This window comes from Podarcis erhardii (genome assembly GCF_964252035.2).
Source record: "Podarcis erhardii genome assembly, chromosome: 3".
In the NCBI taxonomy this organism is placed as follows: Eukaryota; Metazoa; Chordata; class Lepidosauria; order Squamata; family Lacertidae; genus Podarcis; species Podarcis erhardii.
Genome location: NC_138507.1, coordinates 17,043,449 through 17,063,195, shown reverse-complemented (window position 1 = coordinate 17,063,195; position 19,747 = coordinate 17,043,449). Strand labels below are relative to the sequence as shown.

The 19,747-nt window shown below is 43.6% G+C and overlaps 1 protein-coding gene across 1 annotated transcript in view; it reads right to left on the bottom strand.

Annotated features, from left to right (window-relative positions):
* PCSK2 (proprotein convertase subtilisin/kexin type 2) overlaps positions 1–4,485 on the bottom strand; it is a 124,951-nt gene extending 120,466 nt beyond the window's left edge. Inside the window, exon 1 of the mRNA XM_081857078.1 lies at positions 4,000–4,485. Coding sequence (XP_081713204.1) covers positions 4,000–4,182 — 183 coding nt within the window. The 5' untranslated portion in view covers positions 4,183–4,485. The remainder of the gene's footprint in view (positions 1–3,999) is intronic.
* Between the last annotated feature and the right edge of the window lie 15,262 nt (positions 4,486–19,747).

Here is a 19,747-nt window from a genome sequence, read left to right as displayed (position 1 = left end):
AGTCTCTTTCAAAATGGAGGGAATTAAGCAGTGAGATCCCCCAAGGATCTGTATTGGAGATGTGCGATTTAACGTACGGTGCAATCCCCTACATGTTTATTCAGAAGTTAAGTATCATTGTGTGCTTAGGATTGCAACCTTATTCATACATTATCTGGAGTTACAGGAACAAACAGAATGGTAGCCGAAGTTGCTCAAGAAGGATCTCTCCAAACGGGCAACAAATCAACAAATGAGATGCAATGTGATCAGCAAGTCAAGTATATTGCACCAGGAAACATCTCCACACATACACTCATTTGTATGTGTGCCTCTATAATGTTTGTGCCTGTGAAAAGTTGTGCATTGGGTAGCTACAGCTATATTTAACATGGTCTACACAATAAGAGGAAGCTCATGTCCTTGGAAAAGGTGAGGACAGTTGGATAGATTGTTCAGAAATTATAGGATGAGCTATTTGGGAAGGAGTACTTGGCATTGATTTAAATATAAACAGCATTTATATAGCTGCACTATGACAGGAGTTATCTGGGTACCTCTCAAAGCAAAACATACAGCAGTTGGGATTTTACAGATATTTTGTTATATAGAATCCAGATAGTGTCTTGATAAATCAGGAAATGATTTTTCCCTCTTTTAATATGGACAAGGTTTGTGAATAATTCCTGCCATCCACCTTAAGTCCTTGAGATGAGTTGGTCCAAAATTCAGACAGAGAGACCACACACCATTAATTATGAAGTATACTGTGGGCCTACTTATTCTCAGGTGATAAAGTTTGCACACAGTGGCACTTCTAAGGAAGCATTTCTCTGAAACAATCCCCAAGAGAAAACTGCCAATATTACTGTAGGATGGGGGGGGGGGGAATGCTAGCTGAAGTGTTTTATAAACTTCGGGAATGTTCATGCGGTAGTAAAGTCCCAGAGTCTAGACTTTAGGATGTCAAAAATAAATGGATGTAGATCTTGGTCCTTTATTTGTGTAAAACAAAGTGCCCAAAGCTTTACAGTATAAGCCCACAGGTTAACCTTAAAAAGGTGCTTTATTATTAAGCATAAATTTCACAGAAATGAAATAAAATCTGAAAATTACTGAGCTTGCCCAACTGCAGCTGAAGTTAAATATATACTTAAATGTAGGCAAAACAATTCCCTTTTCCAGTGGAAGGCTTGTTTGTTTTTATCTCACATACAGTATATCTTTTCTCAGTTTACTCCTATTAAAATCAGCTCAACATACAATGGCAAAACAGCATTTATGAATCACAAAGAAAAGGGCTTTTAGATGGTCTCTTTCCCTTCTGGAGTGCATCCCAGCCCACCACTGGCAATTCTGAGAATGTGAAGGCAGTGGACAACTTAAGCTTTCAAATCTCCAAGCCATACTTGTGGGGGAAACAACTGAGCCTGCTGGGAGATCCTTGCAGAAACATGTTTCTCAATCAGAACTAGAAGATAAAGGAGTAGGAATTTCCATAGGCAGTGAAGCCAACCCTGCAAAACCATCTAAGCTCCTTATTCCCCCACAGAGAGGAGAAACCAAGGACTTACTGCTGAATTTATTCTCCTACAGTAGAAAGCAAGTGCACATCTTGTAAATAATGCATGGCGATTTCCTTTTTGTCCTTCAAACAGGGTGTGTGGGGATGGGAAGAAAGGATGCATAAGGAAGAGATGTGCTGCTTCCTAGCGATTGCTTTGTAGTTGGGTCTCATATTTGGGGGGGGGGCAATCTTCAATTCTAAACTCACCGACTGGGGAGAAAGTGCCACTAAGCTTGATGGGACCAAGTGCAATAAGCTTTACAGAGCATGCCACACATATCTCTGTTGGTGGTTGCTGTAGCTTTTAACTCAAGAACGTCACCAGCAAAACCCTATACACATCCACATCAAAAATAAGCCCCATTGGCTTCAGTGGAGCTCACTCCCAGGGAAGTGGGCACAAAGTTTCTGCCCAACATTTAAAGAAAAAGAAACTAATTCCATGGCCACCGTTCGTTCTGCAAAGAGGAAATGGTGCTCTGATAAGATATTGCTGCTCACAATGGAAGGAAATGAATTTGCACTCCCAGCTCCTTGTGCGAAGGCAAACAGAAAAATGCTGACATTCACTTGGAGTTACACCCTTCCAATGGGCAGAATAACTTTGTGGATCCAGGTACACATCTGGAGGATAACCTATTATATTTTTTTATTTTTTTTATACCCCTTCCCAGAGTATTCTCAACATCTAGCTTGCCTCCGCTTATTTCGCCTAATAGTTTAGAAATCTCCTGCATCTGGTGTCCATTTCATTTACCGGGGACTTCCATGAAGAAAAAGAGTCTCACAAACTAGCTGTGCAAGGAGCTGCATCTCTGAAACAGGATGTGAAATGAAAGTAAGGGAAGGGCAATCTGGAAAGAATCCGAAATATGCATTTGGCAGAGAAGCATATCTACGGAGTCTGACCCAAAGAAACTTGGCTTTTTAAAAACAGGGGCTTATGCAGAGGCTCTCTTCCCCCAAAGCTCTAGCAACTGAACCACATCACTATTTAATAGAAGAGAAACTTTGGCAATGCTAAATACCACCTTATCTATCGGACAGCAATGGAATTAAGTTGAGGTCCCCATGCATTTTGCCTTCCTTCTCCTAATGATTCCTCTGTTGAGCTGAGGCACCTCTGGTCTGCGTGCCACAAGTTAGGCTGACTTATTATGCTACTTTGATGTGATTTCCCTCTCAACCTCCCCCCGCTCGATGCACACACTTTCAAGAGCCTGATACAATTCCCAGGGAACAGGGTAACACCCATTAACCACAATGGAAGTTAGATCAGGTCTTTCTTGCATAACTGCCAGCAGGGTGGTGGAGGGGAAAGCAGCAATGGGCTGCCTGCTTCTATGCACATATTTATTGCTCTATTTTTTTCTAGGGACTTCACAGGAGCTGCTCTGACCAGGAATGTTTCATAAGACCAAATGCTGGGTGTTTAGCAGTCTAGATTAATCAAATGCACAGCAGTCTCCTGGTTTACATAAAGAGAGTGAGAGCTTGGTTTCAACTTCAGGAGAAGCAGAAAGGAGATGTTTGAAAGGCTCTTTGAAGCCATAAATTAGTAGCATGCATATATTCATCAAGAAGGTTTTCTTGCCTTACGGTCCCTTGCTCCTCTTCTTAGACACCACATTTCTAACCTTAGCTTTCAGCTTGTTTGCTACAGCCTAGCATTTCATTTCATTTTATCACATTCACACTGCAATTGCATGAAATTTAAATTTTAATCCCAGGTGCAAACTCTTTGTGTCCAGCTGTTCTTGACAGAAATGTTTTTAAAGCAGGTCCCACTGCTAAAGGCAGCTTCTTCTCTGGATTTGCATGCACAAGTGAGTTCCTCAGTTATGATTAGCATTCTGGTTACCCAGAAAAAAATGCCTCCTGCAGGCATTTCAGCAGGAGAGTGAAACCAGAGGGCGGCTGTGTTTTGCCAGCAATTATAACAGGTTACCAAACTCACCAGGTGAAGCAAGCACCAATTGGCACTGGTCTTAAACCCTACAGTGCCATGCTTAGCTGGCAGTGGGGTCTTTGAGCAGTCACTATCTGAACCTGCTGCATCTAAGAAACTGAAGAAGCAGAAAAATTAGCCATGAGGATTTCCTCTGCCTCCCCTTCTAACTTGGAGAACATAATCACAGAAGTGCGTGCATTTGGCTGCTAGTGGCTACAAGAACATAATGTGCACCCATCATTCAAAAGTCTGCAAAAACTGAAAAATGAAAATCTAGGTAGAGCATTTGGTTTCAGAACAGCCATCCACTGATAAGAGTTTCAAATAACTCTGTCTAAAAAAATAATACCCCTTTTGCTCCTGTAAAATGCATGTACAGATCTCTCCAACTTTGCAAGGTGATTCTATCAGCATCATGCACAATTGTGTTTTTTTAAGAGGGTGGGTGTATTTTGTAATAAATAAATAAACAAACAAATAAGCACGAGAGAGAGGACCTTACCTTTCTGACCCCATTAAAGCCATATTCTGCAGCAAGTTGCTTGGCTTCTGCTTCTCCCCCTTTGTGAAACTCAACCCAGAAATGATTCGTGTAGATGGGTCTTTCGGAGGCAGAGGCAAAACGAAGCAGCCCTATGAAAAAGAGCCCGGCTGTCTTCCAGTGTAGAGCAGCGTCTGCCTTCATGGCTCTTTCGGACAGGGAGTGCAAGGGAATGGTGGCTGAGTATGAGAACTGAAAATAACGGTAAGCAAAAGGAAGAGGATATAAATAATATAATGTCGACTTTGGGGTGGGGGAGGCTGATCAAGGGGCGAGCTGAAGGCAGCAGATCAACCGGTGCTGTGGCTTAGCATGTCTGTGCCTGGAGAAGAGGGGAAATCCGATGGGCTGGCAGCTCGTGAAATTATGCTGATGTGTGGTGTGTGTGTGTGTGTGTATGTATGTGTGCTCGCGATGCCAGATCTGCATTTTTCAGCTCCTCCTCATCTCTAACACAGCGAGGCGGCTAAAAGAAAGCACCAACCCGAGCGAGGTGGGGCTGCGGGGCTGCCAATCGCGGCCAGGCAAGAGGGTGTGCGCTCCTCCCTCCTCTGCCTCCCAGCTGAACGCGCTGGCTGGAGGGCTGGCACCCAGGACAGGCAAACCTTCCTAGCGGCGGCGACTTGCCTGATTCAGCACCTTGGAGAATTCCTCCATTTCTCCAAGCCCTGCGCGCGAGGAAGGAAAAGCCTAAGCAGGGGAAGGAGAAGCCAAAGGAGAGGGAGATAGATAAGCCCTCCAATTAGCATCCGTGCTGTCACTGTTTTGCCTCTGAGGGAGGCGATGCTGAAACAACAGCCCCCTTCCCGTCCAGAACCTCTCCGACTTGATCCCAGGCTAACGTTACATTCCTGCGCGATGGGGGACTCCTCCCTTCCCGTTCCAACAAGGGAAGCTCTCTCTCTCTCTCCAAAGGGCTTCCCCCGACTAAATGGCCTTTGCCCGTTCTTCTATTGCAGGGTTGCTGAGCTTTGATTCGGAGGGACAGGGACCTTTCCAGAATCCTCAGCTGATCTTGGCTGGGGTAGGAGATCTCTCTGACAACTGGCGGATCACGGGGTGTGGGTCGCTTTCCCACATCACCAGCGAGATGAAAGTGTTGCAGCTCAAAACACTCGTTGATTGATTCGTCGCCTATGTAATTTGAAGATCCCGTTATCTGGCCAAAGGGTGAAACTGATAGGCAGATCAAGGGAAAGCATTTATAAATCAATACCCCGCTTTCAGATTTTGAATGAAGTGCACGTGGGAGGCCAGAGGCTTCCTGTTAGTCAAGAGGAATACTATGGAAGAACATGACAAGAACCTGCTGGATCAGGCCAAGAGGCAATCTTTCAAATCATAATAAAACTATTTTTTAAAATTTGATTCTACAAGTGTAAAGTTATAACAGTACCAAATACATATCCATATTTAGAGTTTTCTCTGAATCTCCAGGCTTCCCACCCTCCCCTCCATGGGTCCTATTGTCAACATTTTCAACTGCATATTATTTCATAATCCATATTTTATATCTCTCCATATTGTCCATAATATTTGTTACAAGTGTTATTAGAATCCTGCTAATGTTTTCATCTGCTTACAGTGGTCTCCTCCTAAATACGTTATAATTTTTCCCCATACTTTATTGAAGTTTTTGTCTTCTTGGTTCCTGAGCTTTCCAGTCAGTTTTGCCATTTCGGTGTAATCCAACAGCTTGGTTTGCCATTCCTCTCTGGTAGGGACTTTTTCTTCTTTCCATCTCTGGGCTGGCCAAGAGGCAACCTAGCCCAGCAACCTCTTCTCACAACAGTCGACCAGTTGCTCATGAGTAGAACTTTAGTGCAACAGCACTCTCCCCACTTCATACCCAGCAAACTGATATTTAGAGGGAGAACACTGCTATATCTACAGCATTTTCAAAGCGTTTAACATTGTTTCATCCTGCTCTTACAAATCTCAAAAATGTGAACATGGGCAGGAGATGGTATCAGAGGTCAGAGTACAGTGGTACCTCGGGTTACATACGCTTCAGGCTACATATGCTTCAGGTTACACACTGCGCTAATAAAGAAATAGTGCTTCAGGTTAAGAAATTTGCTTCAGGATGAGAACAGAAATCGTGCTCCGGCGGCGCAGCAGCAGCAGGAGGCCCCATTAGCTAAAGTGGTGCTTCAGGTTAAGAACAGTTTCAGGTTAAGAACGGACCTCCGAAATGAATTAAATACTTAACCCGAGGTACCACTGTCTTTTGGCTTACTGTGTCATGCGAACCAGTCTAACTCTAGTTAAGGAGATCAAACCAAGGTTTAATTGTGGTTTGTTTGAATGAGAGCAAGTGTGGGGAACCTTTGGCCTTCCAGATGTTGCTGAACTACAACTCCTATAGTCCCTGGCCAATGGCCATTCTTGCAAGGACTGATGGGAGTTGTAGTTCAGCAAAAGGGCAAAAGATTCCCCACACCTGTACTAGGACTTGGGCACAAGCTACAACGAGGCTAGAACTTCGCACTCCTCCTCTCTAAGCTGTACTATGTGCAAGGACTGGGAACCGTGGTTTAGTCCACTGGTCTTCAATGAGCGTGTCAAGTGGTTCAGGTTAAGAACAGACCTCTGGAACGAATTAAGTACTTAACCTGAGGTACCACTGTAGATGCAGTATTTCTTCCTTTGTATTTGTGGCTTGACTCACTTGGCTGAGCAATCTCAATTCATTTGCTCTGCAAGGACCGTTATGAGTGCAGTTGTTCCTTCTAGTGGCAGAGCCCATCATGTAGCAGTTAATAAACTGATGATATGGCAGCTGCAGCATCAATCAGGCTGGCTTTTCTGAAAGATGGTCCCTCCCATCCCTATAACTCTAGGCAAGTTACTGTTATTCAGATTTTATATGTGTATAACTGAAGCTGAGAGGGTTTGCTGGATGGTGTGCCATTTCCAGCAATGTAGAAATGGATCTCAATGAGGAGTAGGAACACAGGACTTTAAAAAATATCTTCTCTTGCCACAGAGAAGACACTTCAATAGATCACTGCTGACATTGACTGATTTGTTTTAATATTTCAGCCAAGCAAACAACTGAATGAATTTATTTGGCCATTTTCCAGCAGTGGGAACTGGTTCAATTAATTAGACACTCTCTTCTTTCCTTAATTCTCCCAGGCACCCAACAAGGTATGATGTGCAGTAGTACAAAAATCAAACTTAAGACTCATGGGTGCAAGTAGATTATTGTTAGAAGATCCCCAGCCTAAAAATATTTAAAATCATAATGGTACTGTTCAGATGTAATGTTAACTTTAACGTGTGAGCAGCAAACTCACTTCCAGGCTGCCTTCTTTTCAGCACCATTTGTGTTTGTTTTTTTTTTTTTAAATATTTTTATTGGATTTTCAAAAATTTTTTAAACAAACACAAACATATATCATAAACACAAAACACAAAACAGAATATCTGTAGTTTCATACCCTTACAATCATTACCCTCTTTCAGTGACTTCCCCCCACCCCCCCAGCCACCTTCCCATTTCATTAAATATCTCAGCAAGTTATTTGTTCAAATCTCTTAAATATTATTCATATCTTTTCTTATAATTTATCCTTTGTCCATTTTTACTTTAAATCCCATTATACATATTAAGTTGTTTCTCTAAGGTCGGCCTAATTTCTCTCCCATAAATTCCTTGCTCTTTATATTAAATCAAAAAACAATAATATTTCTATTCTAAACCCCAGACTTTTACCACTCTACACTCCCCTCCCCCTCTGTCCCGGTGTTTGCCCCTTCCCACATTAATATCCAAAAGAAAAAAAAAAAAACAGATTTAACCCGGATTTCTCACGTCAGAGGCCCTTAGGCCCCCGTTAATCACTCTCCAGCAGTTTTGTTTATAGTCCTTTTTATTGATCTTCTCTTCTCGAAGGAATTCTGTCACCAGTTCCTCATATTTTTCAAACAAAAACAGTCTTTGTCCAGGATCAACAAATCTCCCATGTTGCAGCTTAAAGAAGAAGTCTCCATCATACTTATTCGTTCTTTCGTAACTTAATGTTTCAGTTGTTCCAGGGACTTCCATCTTTCTCTCTCTTTGCAGATTTGTGATCCATTGGTTGTCTTTTTCACTTCTTTTCCTCCCAAAAGTTACAAATATTTGATTGCTCTCTTCCTCCTGAACTCCTTCTTCTTTTTCTTCTTTTTCCCCCAGTTCTGAAGTTGTCTCTTTTTCTGCAGCTGCAGATTCTTTTTCCATCCGGTTAGCTCCACCAACAGAGATGTTTAGTTTAAGATTGAAGGTCATCAGTTGTTCTCTCATGGCTAAGCTCTGCTCTTGCAGAGCTCCCACCAGGGAAAACATTTTTTTTATCTCTGCCAGTAGTTTTCCTTCCGCAGCCATTGCAATGTCTTTAGTTCCCTCCAGGGGGATTTCCATCATAGTTCTTTTCCAACAGTTCGTTACTTTGTTATTCAGAATTAGTTTATTTCCAGTCAATTTAATGTAACATTTTTAGTCCCAACAATATAGTTATAACACAGTTTTAACTCAATTTCCAAGCTGACGTCCGTTTGACAGCTCTTTTGACAGCTGTCAAACACCTTGTTTTTTCTCTCGGGTTCCCAAGCAGGGCACTACCCGGGTTCGGGGGGGGGGTCCGCCAAAAGCAAAACCTCTGGGATTCCCCTCTCTTCACTCCAGCACAAGTAACTTTTTCAACCAATTTATGAAAGTGTTCTTTCTCCTTTCAACACCAGAGTCTTTCCGACTTAGTGCTCCTCTCCTTGCTTTAAGTCTTTTGGTGGGGGGGGGAGTGTGGACTTCCTTTTTAACACATCCCCCGCTCGTACTCAAATTCAATGATAAAACTTTTAGTGCCAAAATTTCCTTCTACTCACGAGTTGTTTTTTCAGTCCGAATTTCAGGAAGAAAGATAGCGCTCTCCGGTCATGGCTCGCGGCTTCGCTCCGCCAAGGCAGCGATCAACTCTCAGCTCCACGCCACTCTCCGGTCCCCTCCGTAGCCTTTAAAAAGGCTCTTCGCGGGTCGGGGAGGGCGCTTAAGGAGCCCGCCGAGTCTCCATGTCCGCAGGCTTCAGCGCCTGCGGTTTCTGAGGGTCCCCGTGTCGCCGGCACGGCAAGACCCGTCCTTAGCGGAGCCGATTCCCTCCAGAGCTCGGAGGGAATCCGCCATTACCCGTTCGCGCTATCCCGGAAGTCCCAGCACCATTTGTGTTTGGACAGCTCCAGTTGAAAAGTTATTATGTCCGTTGACCAGACTTATGACAAAAAAACAGCCTTATCAAGCTCACCTTTGATAGAGAAAGGATGGACTCCAGCAAAGATAGTCAAGGCTAATCCTTACTGAAATGAGTGGGATTCGTTAGTATAGTTAGATGTTTGATTCCTATTTATTTCACTGGAAATTATTCACGACTGACTGTTACTGGGTTGTATCCAATCCCAGTTGAAGGGGGGGAGGCAAGATGTCTTAAGGGAACTAGCTCAACCGTCAAACAAATTGATTTCTTTTGGTTTACATCTCTTAGGTGAGTGCAAAAGAAGTTTTATAACAGAGAATAACTATTTAAAGTTATATAACCTTTGTTGTCCTGTTAATGGAAATGTAACACTCAAGAGGAATTGAGAAATATATCTTCCTTCTGAGATCGCTTTGGAGTAGACAGACAGGACTCTGTTGTAAGTGAGTTACATAATCAGGAACATACTGGCTACAAGGAAATCAATATATACTTACTTCAAGTCATTGTTGTTGTTGTTCACAATATGCACGCAGGGAAAAGACAATTTTGAATTCAGATGGGATTATACAGAGGTTAAATGAGGAAGTTAAGAATATATGCCAGTGCAGCACACCAAACATCAATCCAATCCATAGGGTCCCTATGTCCAAGTTGGGATTTGAGTAATACATTTCAAGCAAAACTGAGCTTTAGCTTTAGCAGACATTTAGAGCAGATTGGATCGTTGCAAAAGATGGGAGCAGAAACCACTGGGGAAAACATCAGCTATTTTTTAAAAATTGGCTTCCTCAAAACCCCTACAGATATTTTGCATGAACAATACTCCAAATTCACCTTCAATAGGATTAATTCAACATTATCTCTAAAGCACCAATGTTTGCAGCATAACTGGGTTCTCAAGGGAAAGACTGACTTGAAATTTTCCTCACGTGCAAGTTACTAGCCTACAAAGCTCAAGGGCATTATCCAAACCTATTGGAGGAGGCAAAGAAGCAAGAGCTAGTTACTATTGAACAGTTCTTATTGTTTCTCTGGCTCAGCACCATCTCCAGCCGTAAAAGAAATGGCAAGATAGATCTTATAGCAGGAATAGTCAAAGGGGTTGCCATCCAGATATTACTGGACTACAGCTTCCATCATCCCTACCAGCATGGTCAATGGTTGACAAGATAGTCTTGGAAGTACAGGAATGGAAACTGGGAAAGCGTTTAAGGAGTCCTCTCTGACCATGTATTAGGAACACATAATATCCAGATGTTGGCTAGAACCTGAGGCAATGCATGGCCTTGGAAGTAGTTGTTTTTAGAATAATCTCCCAGAAGGAAAGGAGTAGGGGACATGTAGATTGGACTGTCACTTGGAAAGAGAAAGCTAGGAGCTTGTAAGAATGCAGCGAGGAGCAAAATCAGTTCTAGGATAGAAAAACCAGAGACCGCTATGCACTCAGTGTTCCTGTGAAGTGGTATTCAAAAGGCTGCTATGCAGCTTCTCTTCGAATAGCAGAATTTTACAACAATCCAGAGAACAACAAAGGCAGATCATAGTATTATTTTTAAGTCAAGCAAATCCAGGGCAGTTAAATACAGTGGCAGTTAAAAGCTTGTCAGGATTGTAGATTAATAAAAAGAAGCATGAACATAATCTAGCAAAAAATTAACTATGGTTAAAGGCCACATTTACCACCTACACTTATTTACCTGGGGAGAAGCCACACTGAACACTTGTTTGGTTTTTTTCTGCGTTAAAAAAAGAAGATTGGGTTGCATGTCCTACGGAAAATTGGAAATTGGAATTGAAACAATTCCATTTGCTTACCCAAGACTAGGGATGTGGGAGAAATTTGATTCAGTTCACATTTAAAGGTGAATCTACCCAATTTGCACTTTCTAAAATAATATGTGGACCAAAACAAAACCCATCTTGAAATTCACATTTCTTCAAATTTTGCAGTGCCATTCTCCAGCCAAGTAATGTGTCCAAAAATGCATGTAACAGGGCAAAGTTTGCATTAAAATGCATATATTCATGAAATATATTCATGAAAATAGTATAGATTATATTTGGTGAGATTGGAGAATTTTGTGTGGATGAATTTTCATTGGGACTTAAAAAAAATAATTCACAAACTGATGGGGTAATGAACTTAAGATTGGAAAAATGAAAAACTGAGAGTAAAGAAAACTGACAGATTTGCTCACCCCAACCAGAAGTAAGTCCCACTGATTACAATGGTTGTTACTCAGAAATAAATATGCATCCGAGTGAGGCCTAAGTCCAATTCCATGGCAATCAGTCATGACAATTTTTTGCTGGTTTGTGCATCTTATATTTTCCCGATAAAGCCCCTCAACATTCTCAAATCACGCAAACAGAATCAAATGCACTGAGGAATCTACCCAGTCATCCCATAATTGTTTTGCTGGATTCCTACCTCTCTGAATAATGATTCCTACTAAGGCAGGAGAGGCTTTCTCAACATATCTGCTTACTTTTTGATAGAAATGGACTTATTTAGGTTTTATAGAGTACATTTTGTACTATTTCCCAACAAACATTTTAAAATCTGGGGAAAAACAGCTGCAAAGTACAAAGCAAAAACAAAACAAAAAACCCTGCCAGATTTTCCATAATCCATTTTTAAAATGGGGTAGAGGTTTTAATCCACTCTGCAGAAAACCAAGCAAAAGCAATGTGGATTAAAGGAAGAGTGAGCTGCTTAATTTCCCCTACAATGCTTGATACAGAAACAAAACAAAAGCAACAGAGAGAAAACAAAAACTGTGGAATGAAGCAAAGCACTGACTGATTTATTCCAATACTTCATGGTCATTTTTGTTTACCACTTGAAAAGAGTTCATGGCTATCAAATGTCTTGTTTGAAAGAATGCAATCACATCATCACATGTCTAGCCCTGAATCAACCCTATATCAACCATGTTGCTCTGGTTTTCAAAATGCTTTTTGACTGCTAAAGTGGCATCATAGTGCTTTAAATGCCTAGTGTAGATGTAGCCTTAGCCAACTTTTTTCTAAAGTAACACATCCCAAATTTTGTGACCTTTTCTCATAGGGTAGTTGCTCCAGCCCCTTGATAATTTTGCCTGCCTTTTTATAAACCTTTTCCAGCTCTGGCACACTGTAATCCAAGTTTATAAACCTCTAAAATGGCTCTCCTTACTGTACTTGGTCACAATGTAGTACAGCAAAACCCGGACGGCTACAGGTTCCCCATACATGCCCCAGAGCTTAATTTTTCTGTTGTGATTCAGTGAAACTTTCTTTTTTTATCGTTTCTTTGGAGCTGGGTATTTCAAGTCACACGCTGACTTTTTCCTTGCTAATGGTACAATGACTAGAATACGGGAACTGGGCTGAGGAAAAGAAATTACAGCGGTACCTTGGTTAGCATACGTCTTGGTTTGCATACGCTTTGGATTACAAACACATCAAACCCAGAAGTGTGTGTCCTGGTTTGCAACCTTTTTTTGGATTACAACCTTTTTTGGGGGAGGGGTTTGGTTTATGAACAAAAAAAATTTGGAAGCCCCATTGGCGAAAGCGTGCCTTGGGTTACAACCTGTTTTGGTTTACAAACGGACCTCCAGAACGGATTATGGTTGTAAACCAAGGTACCACTGTACACCCATTCCCAGGACCAGCCTAAGACATTTTGGTCACTAAGGCAAAACAAAAAATGGTGTCTCTCCCATCCCATTAGGTAAGAAAGGGTGACTGAATATTTACCCCAGGAACAAGAGGGAAGTGTAGGTATACAGCGGGAACAAGCGAGGAATAAAGATATACATTGGGAACAAGGGGGTGAGGGAAGATCTACATCAGGAACAAGGGAGAGGAATCGACCTTATTTGATGGTTGAAGGGGGAATCACAGGCCGTCATGGTGTGGGGGGAGGGGTCCACTGAATTACACCAGGCAGGTCAGACCCCAAGATACTCCAGAGGGCAGCCCCCACCTTTTCTTCTCTAAGGATGAGAAGAGACCAGCGACGACTTTTATTTGCTGAGATGAAGCTACAGAGGTTCCATCGATGGGGACCTGCTGAGCAGATCTGGCCTCCAAAGGATCATGTGGTGGTGGCAGCAGCAGCAGCAGAGGGTGATGCATTCCTTGGAGGCCAGATCTGCTGCCCCTCTGGATGCTGCCACCTTAGGCAGTCTTCTCACCGTGTCTCATGGGTGGGCTGGCTCTGCCCATTCGCCTCAGTAGTGATCTGTGGCAATCTTCTTCTTCTTCTTCTTCTTCTTCTTCTTCTTCTTCTTCTTCTTCTTCTGTGATCACTTGTAGCTGAGTAAGATTGTCTTCCATGAACAGGGTCTTAACAGTGAGTTCATAAGTGACTGTGGAGGCCAATTCTGGATCCGCATGTCCTTCCACATTGGGGACATAGGTTTCCAGGTGGGAATTGATCACAGTGCTATGATGAAGGTGGGGATGGGGGGGTGAGGAATGAGCTTGTGACTGGTGATACAAGAAGGGTGGGGGTGAGGTATGGCCGAAGATGGAGGAAAGCAACAGCAAGACATGCTCTGGTTCCTCCTTCAACACCATGTCAATCTCTTGTGAAATCAACTCAGTAGGACATTCAGAGAAGGGGAAAGGGTAGCTGGGCCAAGGAGAAGCCATCCTTGTTTCAAAGGATGGCTTTATTCACTTTTCATAGGCACAAAATTGGATTATTTCAACATCCCTGTCCCCGGCTTTTCAGAAAGCACCTTCTCCCATGCTTACCAGTGCTATTAAGTGCTTAAGCAATTTAAATCTCTTCGTCTGAGAGCTCTGAGAGAAAAGAACGCAACGCATGAGAGCTTCTTGATGACAGTTTGGGCTTTCCTTGGAACGGTGCCCACCCACTTTTACTCTTCTGCGAGTGACTCATACAAAACTGATTTAAATTTCAGCCCTCTCTTTAGCAATGCCATGTTGATGCTCATCAGAAACAAAGCTGCATGGATTCTGGCTTTGTGGCAGTGGAGGCATTGGCAAACTTGAGAAAAGTCTAACATTATACATTGTTCTATAGGCCAGAGATTTGCTGTTGCTCAAATTTCAAGCAGTCCACCAAGCCCGTTTGCAGGCTCATAATGCATGGCACCAGCCACTTCCATCTATGGCAAAGCATCTGACTTTAGTGTTCGCGAATTATATGAGTAATGTGTCATCTGTTTGTGGAGTCAGTGGTTGTTTGTCCTTTTTTCTTTGCATAGCAACTAATTCCCCCATTACTATGCAGCCTATCTGAGAAGCATTGCAATTATGCAATCAATATTAATAATTATGTTAATATTCATCCATCCTGTCCAGGAAAATGACAGATGGATTTCCCAAAGTGCAAAGAATATCCTATATTCAGCAAGCCTATTTCAGATTAATTGGTTTGAGTGTGTAATGAAACCACAGAAAGCTGGGGAGGAAAAAGCAAAGCAAACTCAGGAACCCTTAACAAAGACTAAAGTCACAGACCTTTGTAGGTCTAGATCATTAGCAGCTTAAGAAACTCGCATCTTTGCCCCTTCAGAGCACAGATGCCACCCTCCTGCTCAAACCTCCATACAGCTTTGGAATAATTTATCGGAGCCATGTTATTTGCAAGGGTCTTCGTTAATAATAATGGGGCATATTGCCTTTCATGTTGTGAGATAGTAGTTTCCACAGAGGCAGTGAGAAAAGCTGCCATGACCTGTGAGAGGGAAGAAAACAAAGGTTTCTGGATATTTGTTCATATTTTGTGCTACATACACACAGAGAGAGAGAGCCATGAATAAAACAGCACAGATAAAACTATAGGATATTATATACCACTGTGTTGTAGAACAAACTACCTGGTACTCCGATTTATTTATTTATCATTAAATATTCCACTCTTTCTCCAAAGAACTCAGGATGGCATGCATAGAATTCTTCCATTTCGCCATCATGACTACCCTTAAAACCTTGGATAGGGACATAGGGACATAGATTGCTGCCTTGTACCAAGTCTGACCATTTGGTCCATCTAGCTCAACAATTGCCTACAGTTTCTGGTAGCAGTTCTCCAGGGTTTCAAGCAGTGAAGGTTCCCTGTCCCACCTGGAGATATCTGGGATTGGAGCTGGGAGCTCCTGCCTGCAAAACTGATGCTCTACCACTGAATTTTGGCCCTTCCTTTCAGGTAAGTTGGATGATGCCAAGGTTGCAGGTTCAGTTCCCCTGTAGGACAGCTGCCTATTCCTGCATTGCAGGGGGTTGGACTAGATGATCCTCAGGGTCTCTTCCAACTCTATGATTCCATGCCTCCTTGTCCAACATTGTCACGGTCCAGGTTATAGGCAGTCAGAGTCCCAGCTTGGTACATTGCGACTGGGGTAGAGGACAGGAAGCAGGAATCAGCGGTCCAGGGGTCAGGAAGCCAAGAGTCCACAAATCAGGAAACCAGGAGTCAGGAAGCCAAGAGTCCAAGAGTCTAGAAACCAGGAGTCAGGAAGCTAAAGCACAGCTAGGTGGGTAGCGTGTTGCTGTGGCAAAGAGCCAGAGGGAAATGCTAGTCTTATACAGTGGTACCTCGGGTTGCACACACTTCAGGTTACATACGCTTCAGGCTACACACTCCGCTAACCCAGAAATAGAGCTTCAGGTTAAGAACTTTGCTTCAGGATGAGAACAGAAATTGTGCTCTGTCGGCGCAGCAGCAGCAGGAGGCCCCATTAGCTAAAGTGGTGCTTCAGGTTAAGAACAGTTTCAGGTTAAGAATGGACCTCCGGAACGAAGTTAAGTACTTAACTCAAGGTACCACTGTATACCCCTCCTGGCCCTTGCCACCAGGTGCTACAAGTCTTCTGTCAAGCCTCACCTGTGCGGCCACACCTTGTCCTTCCGGTCCAAACTCAGGAAGGCCCCAGTCCTGCGAGGCCCTACCAGTCACAGGGCCTGGCTCCTGCACGCACTCCTGACAGACAGCAGAGATGGAAACCTGTGAGCAGACTACAATTCCCATCAACCATGCCCATTGGCCATGCTGGCTGGGGCTGATGGGAGTTGTAGTCCAACAACATCTGGGAGCCCAGTTGGGAAAGATTGCTTTATATCTTACGGCATCGCCAATGCCTCACCAGTGGATATGAACAGGTCTTTTTTCAGCCAGAGCTCACTGGCGCTCACCTCTGGCACCTCTTTTTCTAGAAAAATAGCACTGCATACAAGGCAATGCAAGAATATTGTGCATTGCTGATGGTTTTAAAAAGCAAACTTTTCTTACACGGGGTATGAGCCTTTGCATAATTATTTCTAAACTGTAACTTAAAGTGCTGGCCCGCTGGTTTTAGTGGGCTCCAAAACACTCTGAATCAAAAGGTGTCTTAAAATAAGGGGAAGATTTTTGCCTTCTTCATGCAGCTCTGCCATCCATCTTGCGGTACACTAAAAGCAGTAATTCAGATATAAATTTCACTCTATTATAAAGCAAGGGGAACTGTGTTTTCTCTGTTAGCATTGCCTGTTCTATTTTTGAGTCTGCAGTCTACCCACAGCTATAATTTGGTTGCGAGCACATTTGTACCTGTCACTCTTGCCTATACAGCTAGTCGCTAGGGTGAGGATAAGGTTTTCGCAGGGAAGAACGTAGACATGAGCCTAAGACATACGAGATTTGAAGTCTTGGTCCTACTAGTTATGAAATCATCATATAAATTCAACATATATTGGTCAGGGTGGATATAGAAATGCCGTTGTCTCAAAAGCATTGGGAGATTGTGTCTGGTCACGGACAGTTGTGCTGTGGGCAGGGCCGTCTTACCCACAAGCGCTAGGGCTGTGGGCTACCTGGGCACTGGGCTCTCAGGTGCGCCAGGCCGAGAGACCGGGGCCTGAGATTTTAGTCTGGGGAAGAACCCGTCTGTCAGTCAGAGCACCGCAGTGGGCTCTTCTGCTGTGGGCGGCTCTGCGCCGTCAGTTCGTGGGCAACCTAGCCAGCGAGACACTGAGGTGACTGGCTGGCTCCGCCCTCCTGCGTGCCTGGGACTGGGCAACCTGGGGGGGGGGAGTGCCAGGTGGATCTTTGCACCCCGGTGCTGCATATGCTCAAGACAGCCCTGGCTGTGGGGCACTGTTTTACCCTCAAAGCTATTTAACATCTATACAGAGCCAGTGGGAACAGTCATTAAGATATTTGGGATATGATGTCATCAATAATAATAATAATAATAATAATTTATTCATTTATACATACATACCCTGTCCATCTGGCCAGGTTTCCCTAGCCACTCTGGGCAGCTCCCAACAGAAATAATAATAATAATAATAATAATAATAATAATAATAATAATAATAATAAAAATAATAAAAACATCAAACATTAAAAACTTCCCTAAACAGGGCTGCTTTCAGATGTCTTCTAAAAGTCAGATAGTTGTTCATTTCCTTGACATCTTGCATTCCACAGGGCAGGTGCCACTACTGAGAAGGCCCTCTGCCTGGTTCCCTGTAGCTTCACTTCTCGCAGTGAGGGAACCGCCAGAAGTCCTTCAGAGCTGGACCTCAGTGTCCGGGCAGAACAACAGGGGTGGAGACGCTCCTTCAGGTATTTAAAGCTTGCTACCAAGTGTTGCTTATTTAGCACTGCCACATAGCAGGGCCTTCTTGGTGGTGGTTCTGCATTGATAGAATACCCTCCCTCATGAGAGGCATATGTCTCCCTCATGATTAACATTCAGGAGGGACTTTTCAACCTTCCTGTTCACCCAGGGATTTGCTTCAGCGTGCGTCAGGCTTTGGGCAGCAGGCTGCTATCCACAAGCCTAGGGAGCCCTGCGGGAACTCCCGCGGGCTCCCCAGGCTTGCGGATAGCTTCCTGAAGCCTGGAAAGTGAGAGGGGTCAGTGCGCACCGACCCCTCTCACTCTCCAGGCTTCAGTGAAAGCCTGCATTCGCCCCATAGGACGCACACACATTTCCCCTTCATTTTTGGAGGGGGGAAAGTGCGTCCTATAGGGCGAAAAATACGGTAATTTCAACCGTAGGGCCTGTAGAAGGAAGATTCATCCAGCTGATAAACGCATTCAATTGTGAGGTCATTATCTCAGCTGGCAGAGAGTAAAAGTTGCGTTATTCAGGGGGTTTACTGACCCATATCCTGTTTAAGGCTTTACATGCTCCAGCAGGTGACAATTTGAATTACGGTAGATAGAAGGCAGGTGACCGCACTGCAAGCAACTACTGCACAGTAAATGGACTTCTGTCTTCAGTCATTTGTCACTGTCAGGGACTGGGCAGAGGAGAAGTGGTGGAGACGGCCTCACCATCCTGATGCTTCCAGGGAGGAAGAGGAAGACAGTATAGATTTAGTTACAGATAGGTAGCCGTGTTGGTCTGCCATAGTCAAAACAAAAAAATTCCTTCCAGTAGCACCTTAAAGACCAACTAAGTTAGTTCTAGGTATGAGCTTTCGTGTGCATGCACACGAAAGTTTCAGTGTATCTGAAGAAGTGTGCATGCACACGAAAGCTCATACCTAGAACTAACTTAGTTGGTCTTTAAGGTGCTACTGGAAGGAATTTTTTGTTTTGAGTATAGATTTGCAACAGGGGTTTGAGGGAGGTCACAACTCAGAGGCAGATGAGGGGGAAAGTTGGAAAATCATGGGAAAGCTGGCTGACACATCATCATTAGAAAGCATTCTAGACCCTCCATCTTCCAGAACCCGGTAAGCCTTAAAAGTAGGAGAGCAAAGAGCTCAAAGACAGAGGGCACGTAGCAGCACTCATAGAGGAGATGATGATGACGAATGAGGAAGTGGGAGAGGTGGAGAGTGGAGATCCACTCGGGACAATGCTATTATCCAAGAGGCTGGGTTCTATAACCCCTCTCTGTAAAGTTTGAAATAAAAAAGGACTGTGGGAAACTTTTCCTTGACTTTATGCTTTCCTGGGCAATCAGCCAGGAAACTCTGACAGCATCATGACAGCCACTGAATTTCTCTTAAGAGAAGCCTGCCTAGAAAGAATGACAGTAATCTGACTGGAAATTGATCCATAAATGACAGGGGAAAGATAGTCACTGTGTCCTCGTATCCATGTGAGTACTTTACTCTCTGTACTGTATGCAAGGATGTCTCCAAGACTTGCTAACCACACACAGAGCAACCCCATTTAAATTAATTGACCCAGATAGCCATCTCTATCAGTTGCAATGTGTCTACCCTGAGCAGGACTAACATTGATTGCAACCCTCTGTGATCAGTTCTGATTCCAGATTTGGGAGCGAGGCTTGTGGAAGTTGCCCTCAGTGGGGTCTCCTCTCTTAGGGGACCCACTTCCTCCTTACCACTGTCACCACAACCCACTCACCTGCCTTCTCCCACTGGGTGCACAACTAGAGAACACAACACAAGTGAAAACAAAACAAATTCCTTCCAGTAGCACCTTAAAGACCAACTAAGTCAGTTCTTGGTATGAGCTTTCGTGTGCATGCACACTTCTTCAGATA